The sequence below is a fragment of the Knufia obscura genome, assembly GCF_036327395.1.
Source record: "Knufia obscura strain CCFEE 5817 isolate CBS 148926 chromosome Unknown scaffold_2, whole genome shotgun sequence".
Taxonomy (NCBI): Eukaryota; Fungi; Ascomycota; class Eurotiomycetes; order Chaetothyriales; family Trichomeriaceae; genus Knufia; species Knufia obscura.
In genome coordinates, this window is record NW_027042688.1 from 2,023,558 (window position 1) to 2,037,308 (window position 13,751).

General features: G+C 50.5%; 4 protein-coding genes across 4 annotated transcripts; 2 read left to right on the plus strand and 2 right to left on the minus strand.

Annotated features, from left to right (window-relative positions):
- Positions 1-117: 117 nt before the first annotated feature.
- On the minus strand, positions 118-1,494 carry PMZ80_002585 (uncharacterized protein; the record flags this gene model as incomplete). The annotated part of the gene is made up of 1 exon (XM_064871017.1): positions 118-1,494. The coding sequence occupies one exon, from the start codon at positions 1,492-1,494 to the stop codon at positions 118-120; it is 1,377 nt and encodes a 458-aa protein (XP_064733470.1).
- A 602-nt stretch (positions 1,495-2,096) lies between these two features.
- Positions 2,097-4,547, plus strand: PMZ80_002586 (uncharacterized protein; the record flags this gene model as incomplete). The annotated part of the gene is made up of 1 exon (XM_064871018.1): positions 2,097-4,547. The coding sequence occupies one exon, from the start codon at positions 2,097-2,099 to the stop codon at positions 4,545-4,547; it is 2,451 nt and encodes an 816-aa protein (XP_064733471.1).
- Positions 4,548-8,823: 4,276 nt separating this feature from the next.
- On the plus strand, positions 8,824-9,222 carry PMZ80_002587 (uncharacterized protein; the record flags this gene model as incomplete). The annotated part of the gene is made up of 1 exon (XM_064871019.1): positions 8,824-9,222. One exon carries the CDS (start codon positions 8,824-8,826, stop codon positions 9,220-9,222), a length of 399 nt encoding a protein of 132 aa, XP_064733472.1.
- Positions 9,223-9,383: 161 nt separating this feature from the next.
- On the minus strand, positions 9,384-13,132 carry PMZ80_002588 (uncharacterized protein; the record flags this gene model as incomplete). The annotated part of the gene is made up of 4 exons (XM_064871020.1): positions 9,384-11,068; positions 11,113-11,320; positions 11,370-11,662; positions 12,358-13,132. 4 exons carry the CDS (start codon positions 13,130-13,132, stop codon positions 9,384-9,386), a joined length of 2,961 nt encoding a protein of 986 aa, XP_064733473.1.
- Between the last annotated feature and the right edge of the window lie 619 nt (positions 13,133-13,751).

The window sequence follows — 13,751 nt, forward strand, 5'->3', positions numbered from 1 at the left end:
AACCAGACTGCTAGACTTTATGACTATCCAACCCTCTATGTTTGTCTATGTGCAACTCTATGGTGGTCTACTCTAGTCTGTATGGCCGGGTCACAACAGACCTTCGACACGGATGCATCACGCCTCAGCATGCATCTTCCTCCTCATCGGATCGAACCACGGCCTCAGAGGCTCCCTCTTCGCCATCACGATCTCACCCTCGGGCAGCGGGTGATTCTTCGAGTAATGCTCCTGGTCGACTTCTCTCGCCATTTTCTGGAAGAACGCATTCGTTGCGTCAGCCATCCATCTTCCGCCTGCAGGCTTGAACCAGCCTAGATGACCACCCAAACTCGTGGTACAAAGAACCCCATATGGCGTCTGCAAGAATTCCTGTCTTGGAATAGCGAAGTCACATACTATGGGATCGTCCTGCGCGCTGATAGCGAGGAATGGAATTCTGATTGCAAGAACAGAGTCTGTAGATGAGGCGTCGCGGTAATATGCTTGTTCGGTGGGATAACCCCATGTTGGACATTGGATTGCACGGTCGAATTCATGAAGGAAGCGGACGTTCTTCACTTCTTGGTCGTCGATGGCTGAGTTCTTCAGGACCACATCTTTATGGTAGCCGTACAACTTCTTCAGATTTGTGCCCATGGCGCGGGAGTATATGTTTCGCTTGAACCATGTGCTTTGCAGACCAGCATTGCTGACGTCGAGCGACCAGGGGTTGGAGAGCGCGACAGCGGCTTTGAATTGGCAGTTTGCGCCTTCCTCGCCGAGGTAGTTTGTTAGGATGTTGGCGCCAAGGGAAAAGCCGACACCGTATAGAGGGCGGTTCGGGAAAGTCTCTCGCAGCCATTTGACGGTCTGCCGGAGATCCCAAGTTGATCGAGCGTTGAAGAGGATAGGGGTGGTGATCTTTGATTTGGCGCATCCACGAGAATTGATCACGCATGCTTCCCATCCTCCTTCTTCCGTCACGAGCGGTGCTAGAACAGAGCGAAGGTACAGCTCGTATGACCCACCGCTGAGGCCGTGAAGGCAGACAAGCATGGGCTTTGAATCATCAGACCCGATATTGTCAAATTCGTTCTTAGTGTAATTCGTCGTCCGGGGCAAAATGGTATCCTTCGGCTCATATGGCTTGACCACGAAGTCCACCGCGAATGTCCCTGGGTAGGCTGGATCTTGCTGCTCGAATAGCCATCGCTTGTAGTAGATTGGGCTTGATTTCGACTTCAAGATTGACCATATCGTCTGCAGATGGCCGTTGAAGAGAAATGGATTGAGCTGGCATGGTGGTAGGATGGATTTACACAGATCAGCCAAAGAAGTCTCCCTGCCGTCTCTTGTTCTCAACTGTATCGATTTCTTGCCATAGTAGTAGCTTGTTTTGGCTCGACCTAGCATACGTGACATGTTGGTGATGATCAAGAAGCTGGCAAAGCCTGCAAAGACTGTGCCTACCACCGCTGAGGTCGTGATGCCGTTTGAGCTGGACATGGTCATTGTGGTGGTGGGTAAAGATCTCGGAGGTCCATGGCTACAAGGGAGAAAGACACACGTTCACGAGCTTTTTGACGACTAGCTGACTCTGGACTTACGTCTGTAATCACATGCTGCTCTTATTTCACTGGGTCTTCGGCTATCTTGGTGGGCATCGCCAACACTGACGAGATCCATCTTTAATTGACTTCATGACGCGACGCGCTGTGATCGTAAGGCAACAAGGCTGCCACGATGTCTCACCCTTAGCCCTGTCGAATACGATCGGCGCGAATGGTCGGCGCCATGGTTCATCACGATGCATCACACTTCATTACTTGTCATGCAATCTGTTCCCCTCAGTTGTCCCCAAGTCAGTAGTAAATGCATCGGATAAGTGAGCGAAACTGGACGGTTCATGAAAGCATCACACGGTAGCAAACAGATTTGCGCCATGCCAGGAAGACCTCGAATCGCAACAGCAACATTTAGCTGATCAAAGGTATTAGAAGATGTCGCAAGGCCAACAAGATAGCGAGTGAGACCGTCCATCGATCGGATGCAAACCAAGTAACGCGACTACAAATCTTAGGAGGAAACCGCGACTCAACGCGTTCCTGCCCAAAATGCCTTACTACGACCAGTACCAGGCGGATCAGCCGTTCCCGCCAAATTACCAGCAATCATTTCAGCAAACACAGCCGTTCAGTGCTGCATCACCCAATCGAGTGCAAGTGATTGTGCCTCCTCGACAGCAGCCTGGTTATTCACCCTCGCAACCTCAGCCACAAGCAAATTACTACCCTGTGCAACAACAGCAGCAGCAGTACTATCAATTCGGTGGGACGTCTGGTGACCAGTGGAATCAACAATACTTTGCACAGCAAAATCAACAAGCATTCGCCTACAATCAGCAAGTTCAGCAAAGATACCAACCTCCTCCACCACCTCGAGTAATCGTGCCTCCTTCACCAAGCCAGTACGCTCAGACTAGCCAGAGACCATATCCACAGCAATCAATCCAAGTGAAGCAGGAACACTCTTCGCCAAGACCGATGCCTCCGAAACAATCTACACCTCGACCTCACGTGCTGAAGGAGACCAAGCCCAATATCTCGAAACAGATCACACCAAAGACTGAGCCAAATAATGACTCGATGCTTCCACCTACGCAGTACCCTAGTCTGCTACTCACTCTGGCCGACGAATACATCGAAGCGTCGAAGAAGCTAGAGCATCGGAGCAGAGGTTATTATGAGCTAGTGACAACAGCGCTTGGTTGTATGGAAGCGGCCCTGAAGAACTTCAAACTCTCTCCAATACGCGAAGCACAGTTGTCGCTGAAATATGTACAAATCCTTTACGATGAAACGGACAATCTTGATGAAGCGGAGACAATACTTACGCGATCAATCGACCTCTGCGAAAGGATGAAGCTTATTGATCTTAAATATGCAATGCAGCTTCTTCTATCAAAAGTTTTGTTCCGTTCGAAGCCGCGGGCGGCCATCAAGGATTTGCACGGTATGATACAGGATATCGAGACTTACCGCCATGTCGCTTGGGAATATCCTTTCAGATTCCAAGCTGTTTTCTTCTCGACAGAAGCGTCAGACCACTCGAACCTCCACGAAGCCTTGCATCAGCTCGAAAGAATTCAGCATATTGCCAAGCTAAACGGCGATCATGCAGTGTACGCCTTCGCTGCAATTCTTGAATCGTTGCTACATTTGCACACACGCAATGCTGACAGCATATCCAACTCACAACAAGCCATGGCCAAGGCGAGGAGCCTTCAGCTGAACCCAGACGTTGAGCAACATCTACAAATGCCTGTCTTCATGGATATCATTGACTTAGTTTGGAGCTTGGACAATGTCAGCGAGGGCGACATAGAACCCAAGAGAAAGCACTTGAAGGACACGTTGTATAGCAAATCCATTGACAAAGAATGGACCAGGGACGAACTGACCTGGATTCGCGTCAATTCGAGCTCGCTTAAAGGCATCCCGACACAAGAAGGAGGCTTGATACACGAAGTTGATGGAAAATCTTACCTTGCTCTGTCATGGATGAACAAAAAGGAGCTTGAAGCAATTGGCTTTCTGTTGATGGGTGTATCGATCGTGCAGCAGAATTATGCACTGAAAGGCAAAGCTGAAAGATTCATCGATGAAGGCTACCTGATACCGAAAGAAGATTTTATTGATCGCTCCGGTATGCTCAGTGCTAAAGATGAGCGACTTAAGCATCGAGCTCATGTGCTAGGATTGCACTTCAAATTGGAATCTGGCTTCATGCTTTGTTCGTCTGGGCAGTGGACCAAGGCTGCACAACTCTCGAAGACCCTTCGCATGCATTTGAAGCAAACAAAAGGCCATCATCATACAGAGCTCGAAGCATTGGTCAGCTACCTTGAGGGGTGCATTCTGCAAGGCATGGGAAAGTTGGAAGGTGCTCTCAAGTTCTTCCAGGCAAAACCACTTGTCCTTCAGCCAAAACAACCTCATCAGTCGCCTATAGCCAGATCACATATCCAGCAGTCCGGCCGTACTCACCAAGACCTCCGTGTCCTTGCCGCGATTAACACAGCACTCATCATCCACTCGCCTTCACATCCGCAGCATCAACATCTGCGCTCTCTAACAGACACAATTGCGACACACGTCACTTCCAGTTCTCCACCGCTCATCTCCGCCGCCTATTCACTCCTGCTATCGGCCGCCCCAGACACGACAATGCTTCAAATGAAACAGCTTCTCAATGCCGCCCTAAATTCGGCGAAACAAGTCGCCAACAACCAGATCATCAGCCTTACCCTGACACTTATGCAAGATAAGTTCTTCCGTGGTGGTGTACAGGATGTACAAGCTGTGAAGTGTGCAAAGGCTGCAGCTCACCAGGTTAAGTCTAGGTGGGGGAGTCCGCTCTGGACTGCTGTTAGTGGTATGCTGGAAGTCGAAAGTTTGCTGTTGCAGCAAGATCCAAGCAAGCAGGAGGAGGTCGAAAGGAAGAAGATGGATGTTCAGAAAGCTTGGTCAGCTGTGCCACAGGATGTGAAGAGGAGTATGGGCTGAGTTCGAACACGAGATTTGTGGTAGTGAAGTTTGTACGATTACCAAAGCACTCATATGCTTTACCAGCAACTGTAGCAAGGCTGATGCACGCAATGTCGGTGCAATGTGGAGTCATGGTTTGCGGATCCTGAAGCATGGCGTTACAGCGGAAAATGGAAGGTGGCAAGCGCCTTCCGAACATCAAACAATGAAGAAGGTATGTATGTAAGAGTCAAGATAATAGTAATGTACACACGCCGGCGCCTCACTTTGCTGTGGACCGAGGGCGACTCGAACATCTAATCCTACACGAGACGTATCACAGTTGCTCACGCCTTTCATCATCATTGGCAGCAAAAAGCTGACATAGCATGTCGACATCCCAGCTGAACGCGCCTGCCCACATCACACGCTATAGCGGTTATGTACCATACTCCCGCCCCTTCTATAAGAAGTCGCGGGATACTTAGCTCACAAATGGTTGTATTGATCATTGTTCATCGGTTATCGACACTTACTCGCATATAGGGTATATCATCTTTATTCCCAGACATCCCCGACCGGTCTCATACGTGTTGCGCAGATCCTTCTTCCGTCAATCGTGATTATCCTCTGCCATCCACCGGTCTCTAACTAGCATCGTCGAGCACATCTCTAGCCTCAAACAGTCGCACCTACAGCGGAAGCAGAGCATTGGCAATGGTACACATCAACGTGCTCCCACCTGAAGTCCTTTTTCGCATTTTCAAACACGCCTGCGGCTGCAGCTCAAGTCAGGGAACAGCTCGCACAAACAATGTGCTCTGCAAGCTCGAAGCGACCTGCACACGGTGGTGCGAGATTGGCTTCGACGTCTGGTAGGGACGGATGTCCAAACATATGCGGAAGGACGAACATCTTAGAGCTATGAATTACAAGGTGTAGAGAGACCTGGCCCGGAGCGTAGCGCTTTTGGCGAAGGTCAATCTAGACATCACAAACGCCATGACATATGGGCTTGGATGGCGGCAAAGACATGGAATTGGGAACATCGTGACTGGCCACTGCATTGTGAGGCTGTGGGGAAGTTGCATGGGCTTTCTCGATCTTGGGGGAGGAGCGCCTCGACATGGCCCATCCTGCAGGCTGACGCACGTGATGACCGACCTCAGTCTCACCTCCACTCTCTCTACAGCCCACAAACGTATGTCCGATGCTTAAGCAATCGCTAACCACTCAATTATCTGTCGGAGTTTAAAAGCTAAACCGCTGGTAAGATACAGCACATCGTCAATTACAATCGGCTGGCCTCTGACATTATGCAGGTCAGCCCAAAGACCAAGCAATGACACATATCAACGATCTACCACTCGAAGTCCTCCATATGATCCTCAAGCCTATATTCCACGACTCACCCAGATTCCGCCGCGATCATGGTATGAGAACAGTGTGCAGAAAGTGGTGTGATGTCCTCTTCAATCTCTGGTGGGAGGATGACAATGTTGTCCCAGAAAAAGACAAACAGCATTGCCGGACAGCTTGCTACAATCTATGGATGGGAGACGCACAGATCGATGCTAGGTTGGATGCAAGGTGATGCCCAAGTCAGAAATAATAGCAATCAGAGAATTCGGTAGAGAAATAATGTGGCAGGTGGCAGGTGGCAGACTAGCTTATCGTTCAACGACCGGGAAGTAAATTAAGCTCTCGACACCAAGCGGTTTCGGATGGATTCCATCTCCGTCCCAGTCAACACTGCCAGTCCCGTCTAAATTGGCTGAGACGTGCATGCTCTGTGCTGACTTACCGGTCCTGACTACTGCATTGTTCCCTGCTTGTTCATCGCTATCATCAACCTACCGAAGATACAACTGCTGTCTGAACAGTAAGAGGTCTCATCCTCGAACCAGCAATGTATGCGACTTGACCAGGCCACAGCCCCATCCAGCATACGACCATGGCACATATCCACAACCTACTGCCCGAGTTTCTTCACATGACCATTGAACACCCAAGTACCTGGATTTTCATGCAGCGAAAGCAACAACGACGCTTGCATTATGGAGGATCGGGAGAAAGAGTACTGCCCGAACTGAATGATCACATGATCAAAGAGAGTCACTTTGTAACTGCAGTTGCCATGTGGAAGCAAGTACTGCTTGCTGCACTCGGATACCACTAACGTGGCTATGCCACAAAAGCGGCGATCATGTCACGAAGAACAACGAGCATCTCGACTCCATGATTATATCCCCAGACTCCATCCTTGTCTTCTACAACAGTAGTCGATACCAAATCGATCTGTGTATTGCCATCACCGTACCCTCAACAGAAGTATTGATTCAGACCATCACTGAAGCTCTCTGTCCATACACTACAATACACAAGATGCCACATATCAACGACCTCCCCTACGAACTCCTCTACATAATTCTCAAAGAGGCCGGATCCTACACTACACTGTGTAACTGCGACCATTACAGATCCTTCAAAATGAAGCAGAACGATCACGTCTGCAAGTTATGGTTGGATGTTTCCTTCGATATTTGGTGCAGCTCAATTAAGTGCCGATGTTGGGAGAACTATGGTGTTACCAAAGATCGATTTTATCGATATTGGCTTAGAAGGGCGGTGTCATACTCTGAGGAGTCAGGTCAGGAATGAGAAGGGCAACAGCCAGTTTCGGTCACACATGAAATTGCGGATGGCGATACGAGCTGTCTCATTACGCAATGATGAGTTGCATGAAACCAAAATCCTGAGGGACTTGCGTCTAAGCAAGCGGCGGAAGCTTGGCAACTTGACTGCCGACAAACAGGTTGAGAATGGATCCAGACTGGGAATGCAATACACGACGGGATCGAAGCCAGGTACGGACACGGCCCTGAACACTCAAGAATGATGTGACTTGATGTGCTGACCCGAAAGGTGAACTTGGTGAACACGATTGAGTCATCTCAACTATAATTTATGACTCCTTCAACTTCCGACGAAGCAATGCAACACATTCGATGACTCTGTATTAAGATAGCAACAGTATAGAATTCACTGGCGTCCACGATCCGTATGTCAAGGAATCGATTTTCTCTTAGAAACTAACAACGGTTGGGCGGTGGCCAATCATGCCGCACATCAACGATTTACCGAACGAGATACTCCGCAGCATATTCTCACACGCTGTCCGAGCAGAGACTGACTTCGCCACATGGGTGATCCTAAGCAAGTTTGCCACCGTCAGCATGTTATGGTGTGCCACCGCATTCGAGGTTCGACGAGGAAGCTGCTTCGACAATGCTAAAGTAGAAGATGACCGGAACAGACTTTCTTATCGCAATATCTGGAGGAATGGGGCACAGCGGAAGGCTTCGAAACTTCAACGACATCGCGTCAACAGATTGCTCGAGGGACGGTGTAGGACCGTGTGATTGGGAGCCGATGGTTGAAGATTGCAGCAGGACGAAAGCATCACGGTAAGTGAGATCAGCAGAAACACACATAGTCTCTTCTTCACTTTGACCTCGTTACTGGTGAAGACAATTCCGGCTAGCACATGATCAGGCGGTAATATATGGTCCGAATACTTCACTTCTAAGGTTTCACTTCTTGTTGGCAGCGACTTCTTCAGTACACATATATCTCAAGACACAAGGTGCATCGTTGTCTCGAATTCCAGATCAGTCTATCATTCACACGCATATAGGCACAAGCTAAACATTCACACCATGGCAAGCGTCAACTGTTTGCCAGTAGAAGTCCTTCACATGATCCTCAACCTAGCTTCAGACCCTTATTCCTCCGGCAGACACCGCTACTACGAGCTACGTCAAGTCAATCAGCTATGGTGTGACATTACCTTTGACTTGCAGTGGAACACGCATGACATGCAATGGTGCAAAACGACATTTAGCTGGCGAAAGAAACTATCACGCTGGCGCTGGCGGAGGGATACTCGACTTGACATGGGACTGGAGTTCTTATAGAAGCAGTACGCAATCACACGTGAGAGCCGATGGGAGAACACTAGACAACGTCGAACCAAGTGCTCGAGCTATGCTTCAGCAAACAAAATGTTGAGGATGAGTCTTCACTTCAAGCTCACGATTGCTGCATACGGGTACTACACAGCTAGCTGTCTGACAATTCAGTTTCGACTCCCATAAGACATATATCAACCTCCTGCTCTGGTCATTCTGACCATCTACAACCTGCTGGTGCATCAGAAAGTAAGCATCCACATTCAGGCTCTAGGTACGATTACATCTCCATCTCAGAATCTATGCCTAAGAGAATAAGCAGAACGACTGAGATCCAACCAAAGATGCCACAAATTCACGACCTCCCCAATGAAGTCCTTCAAAACATTCTCTCTCAAGCCTGCGCCTGCGAAGACATCATACCAGCCTCGGGACTCATTGACGATCGAATTGGTCATGGCCACGGTCAAAGATGCGGCATCAGAGCAGTTTCCCGACTATGGTGCGATATCGAATGGAGCATCCGCTGGGCTGAAGTGAAGGCAGATAGCAACCGGATGTACGGGACATCAAAGGCACTTGGCGAGGTCGAGCATTACTTTCGAGAATCCTGGATGGCATGCGCACAGAGCGAAGCGAGAGGAGAAATCGTCTTGACAGATAAGAGGAAGCCTGCGCAGCAACGAAGAGTGATCTTAAGGATTTCGAGAGGAAGACTTCGAGCTATGGGTGACCGAGAGTAATTGGTCTTATCGCAGGTCATGGGCAAAGGAGACAGCATAGGGCTCACAGGATGCACGCAGTCGCGAAGACCATACCTGGGATCCTGAGTTGTGCTCTACCATACTTTCATCAGCGACTTCTTGTATAGTCTCAGATGATATTTTCAGACTACCTACCCACCCTACACCTCCACCTTCTGCAACTTAGCACTAACACTCGCCATCCCCCCCTCAGAGTCACAACACCCATCCCCCCCAACCTTCCCCTCCACAGTCCCACCCTGCTGATGTCTCGCCTCCTCCGCACTAGTACTCTTATTAAACCCCTGCTCACTAGGCGGCACATCCAGCCCCGGATTCTTCTCAAAGAAATTGACCGGCTTAAGATGAACACTAATCTTCTCACATGGCATAACAGGGAAGTCCTCAATGCGCGGAATATGGTTGATTCCGAACTGGACGAAGACGACCAAGTCTTCGCCATTCTGGCCCCCGGCAACATCGTCTTTGCGGTCTGCCCAGCTGCGCACACCGGTGCCGCCGCGGGATTGGTTGGTGTACCAGCCTCCCGCGTATAACTCGCGGTCGGCATACTTGGTAACGTAGATGTTGTTACTGCTGAACTCGGCGCGTTTGTAGTTGAAGCTGGTGGGGGCAGAGAGGATCTTCTGGAACGGTGGCGCCATGATCTTGTACCCGATTTGCTTTCCGTTGATTTTGTTCCGTTGATTTGGGTTCACGATCTTGAAGACGCGGTTTGCGTCTGGTGCGAGGTCTAGACCTGCGGATTGTTGCACAAGGGTGTCGGAGACGGTGTAGCCTGTGCCGTGGGGGTTGAAGTCGTTGATTGGCATGGCGTGGGCCTCACTGTAGACTAGTTGGTTTCCTTCCGTAAGAGAGCCGATGTTCGGATCGATTCGGAGGGAGAAGATATGTTGGTGGTGGGTTGCTAGCACGCCGGGGTGAACGACCGTGCCGAAGGGGACGCCCTCGCCGTTTTCGCCGCAGAGGTCGTGGTCGATTGGTTGGGTTGAGAGGACGCCCGTGGCGCGGACCTCGTAGGTCAGTTCGCCGACTTGGTTGAAGATGTAGGCGAGGATGTACTCGTAGTTGCTGACTGTGATGATGGTCTGGAGGACGAGTTCGCGGTTTCGTGTCACGGCTGCGCGGCCGGTTCGGTAGTTGGTGTGTTTCCAGCCGATGCCGCCGTCTTGCTCGTGGATGCAGACGCAGTTGTCTACGGGCACTGGGGAGCCTTTGTCGTCGGCGACGGTGGAGGAGATGTATTGGATGTGGCCGAGGCAGTCGCAGCCGAGTTGGAGGTTGTTTGCCATTGCGCCGGCGCCGGCGTCACCGAGGTCGAATGCGGATTTCTTGAAGAAGGGGTGGCGGGGGTCGGCGTAGGGCATGTTCATGTCTGAGAGGGAGACGCGGTAGAAGAGGGGTCTGCCGTCGTATTGGACGTTGAATAGGACTGGTCCTTCTCGGGCGTTGTAGTTTAGGTGGAATTGCCACTTTTGCCAGGAGATTGTTTGCATCGTGTTATTGCCTGTGGGCTCGATTGTGAACGAGGCACCTTCAGGCTGAACGACATGCAATGGCTTGAGATCCTTTCGTAGGTCTTGGTGTTCGTAAATGTATTCGTTGGTCGGAGTTGGCTTCCAGGCTGTTGTGGGCTTGATCGTGTTGTCTTTACCAGTTGGAAGAAGGTCGATACGGATAACTTTGTACGTGTTACAGTCGAGAACAGGAGAGATCGGAAGAGGGAAGGCATAGTGGTTGGAGTCGAGTTCTGACGAGTTGGAAGGATCACGCATGTACATGAAGACCTGGTAGAGCCGGTCGTCATCTTGAAGACCGTCGGATCCTGCTATCGTTAGCAAGGCGAAGCTGAATTGTGGTCAAACATACCATAGATCCATGGGTCCGCACAGACGATGCTCCCTTCCGGTAGGTCGAGCTTCGCAATTTCAGCCTTCACGCCTTCATCTTCAAGCGCGTTCTTTTCAACGAGAAGGATTTCCTCATAGTCTCCATTGCCGTGGATATTCGGGCCAAGACGGACGTTGCTCTCAACCTTGCCAGTAGAAAGGTTGACAACAGCCTCATGGAATCGGTCCTGAAGCTGTCAGCATTGCTGTAGCCCTGCAAGATAATACAGGACTTACAGTGTTGCGGATGTAGTACGACGTGAATGCTTTGCGGTCGATGTGTGGCAAATTCTTCCCCTCACGTTGGGCTTGGAAATATGGCAGAAGCTGTGCCTTAGGCGGTTCCTCAAGGGTGATGGTCTTGAATCGCAGGTCGGTATGCTCTGGCCATACTGATCTGATGAGTTCTGAAGTGTATATAATTTCTTCTGGTCCTAAAGCACAGACGGGGTGTGCAGCATTGTAAGTGGTGGTGGCCGGTGCCGTTGAGAAGGATTGTTGCATCTGTGTCGCCATGGTGAATGGACACTCTAGAAATCAGTATCAGAGATGAGTACAAGAAAGAACGAATCTGAGACTGAATGAGATTGACTACAAGATATAGGGCATGTTTTCCACAAAGATGTGACCCCACCTTACAGGCGACTTACAGGCGCGCAACGAGCCTTTTTGGAGAAAGACGCGCCTTACACCTTGTATGTACAGCTGATATCAGGGTCAGGCATTTCACGCCGTACACCTTGCATGTACAGCTGATATCAGGATCAGGCACTTGCATCCAGCGTGCCTCACTGTTGTGCAACTCCTAGCCCAGACCACACGAAAGCCGGAAGATTGCGCTTGCTCCTGCCCAAACAGGTCTAGCCGAATGGCGATCGACTTGATTAGATGCTTTCCAAGATGATAAGCTCGGACTTGTGCGTACCAGCCTTAGGGGGCCGAGACAGCACTCCTCGGCACCACAGACAGTGAGTTCGATATATGAAGGGCTTGTTATGAAGCTGCCGTAGTGTTAGACGCCTGATTTGTCTCTGCGTGCGTCAACTCGACTTACGATACATGCCTCCATGAACAATCGATGTTCCTGTCTCTCAGACTGGCAGCCGCACAATATATCGCGGCTTTTCCTGCCAAGCATTACCAATAGAATCAGGCCAACGTTCCCCAAGCTTGTCCATTGCCGCCCTGTCAGTTAACATGATTTTCGTTCCCAGCATAAACTGACCGTGGCCCATATCCAGTAGTTCCTGAATGCCTATGCCGTGCCTCGGGTATCCACATTTGTCATAAGGCGGATGCTTTTCCGCTCTGGTGATGCAGTCGATCCGCTGAATCAGTTTCGCGAATGTCATGCTGCATGGCGCATGCTGGGCGGTGAACGGCTCGCCTTGGATTGTGACAACGTTGTTGACTGGAGGGTATTTGAGAAGGACGTTCTGGTGGAAGAGATGGAATGTCACATTCTCGTCCTCGAAAATGTAGCCCGCACTGTTGTCGGGAAAGGTAGCTAATTGACCTTTGACTCTGTTGCCTTCCACGGGCTCCACTCGTTCGTCATTAGTGCCACCGAAGGAGTGGGATGGTGGTGGTGGAGGAGGAGGAATCTTCGAAGAAGTGGCTGGCGTAGGTGCCGGAGCGGCTGGTACTATAGGGCCTACGCTGTATACAGGAGGGGCCGAAGTGCATTGGTACAACGTTGGCGCTGGAGCTGGCGCAAAGGCAGGAGGTGGCGCAAAGGGACAAGGTTGAGCTATGAATAGGTTAGGTGGTCCGAATGGGTGTATTGCTCCAGGAACACAGTTACCAGGGAATCCAAAGGGGCCAGGCTGAGGCGGGTCGAAAGCTGATCCAGTGGGAACCGCACCTTCCATGGGAGGGCCCCCGTCCGGAGTGACGTACTTGTATTGGGTCTTTCCGAACATGTCGTTGGCTGGTGGCATGAAAGGTAGACCAAAGGGCATGACCTGTTGACCAAGAGGCATTGGAGGGAAGGGAAACATCTTGACGGCTGGGACGGAGAAGACGATTTTGAAGGATAAGGTGCGTGGTTCTTCGCAGATGTGATACTTGAACGCTTAGGTTGATACTTTCTGTCCTTCGCATGGGCTTCTCTTATAAGGATTAGAAGACCACGAGCACGAGGTGCGCCTTGATGGCTGTGCCATAACCACGACTGACTCGCAAAGGTGTGACATCTCCCTGCGATTGCGAGATGTCTCACGGGCACCATGATTCTTTGTCTCGTTGGCGATGACTCGCAAGCAGGGCGTTCGAACACGGCCGAGCCAACAGTGGTGACATGATTCCGGCAAGACCTGGTGACGCTCTGCTTGGTGTGCTGCATGTGTTCGCATCAATCCGCGTAAGCTGGAAACAAGCAATAGCTCTGGCTGACACGAAGTCATGACTGCTCGACAAGCATCAGCATAGTTGCAACAAGGCACGCAAAACCGCTGTTGGCGCTGGTTTTATGTGAGCAAACAAGCCATCGGATTTCTCATGACTCGCCGACCACAAGCCTTGCGCGTCCTTGAGTCGTGACTTCCAAGCTGAGTCCTCAGGTTCCTAAGCCTCTGATTGTACCATATGCACAAACAAGATCTGAAGTCAATTGAAACT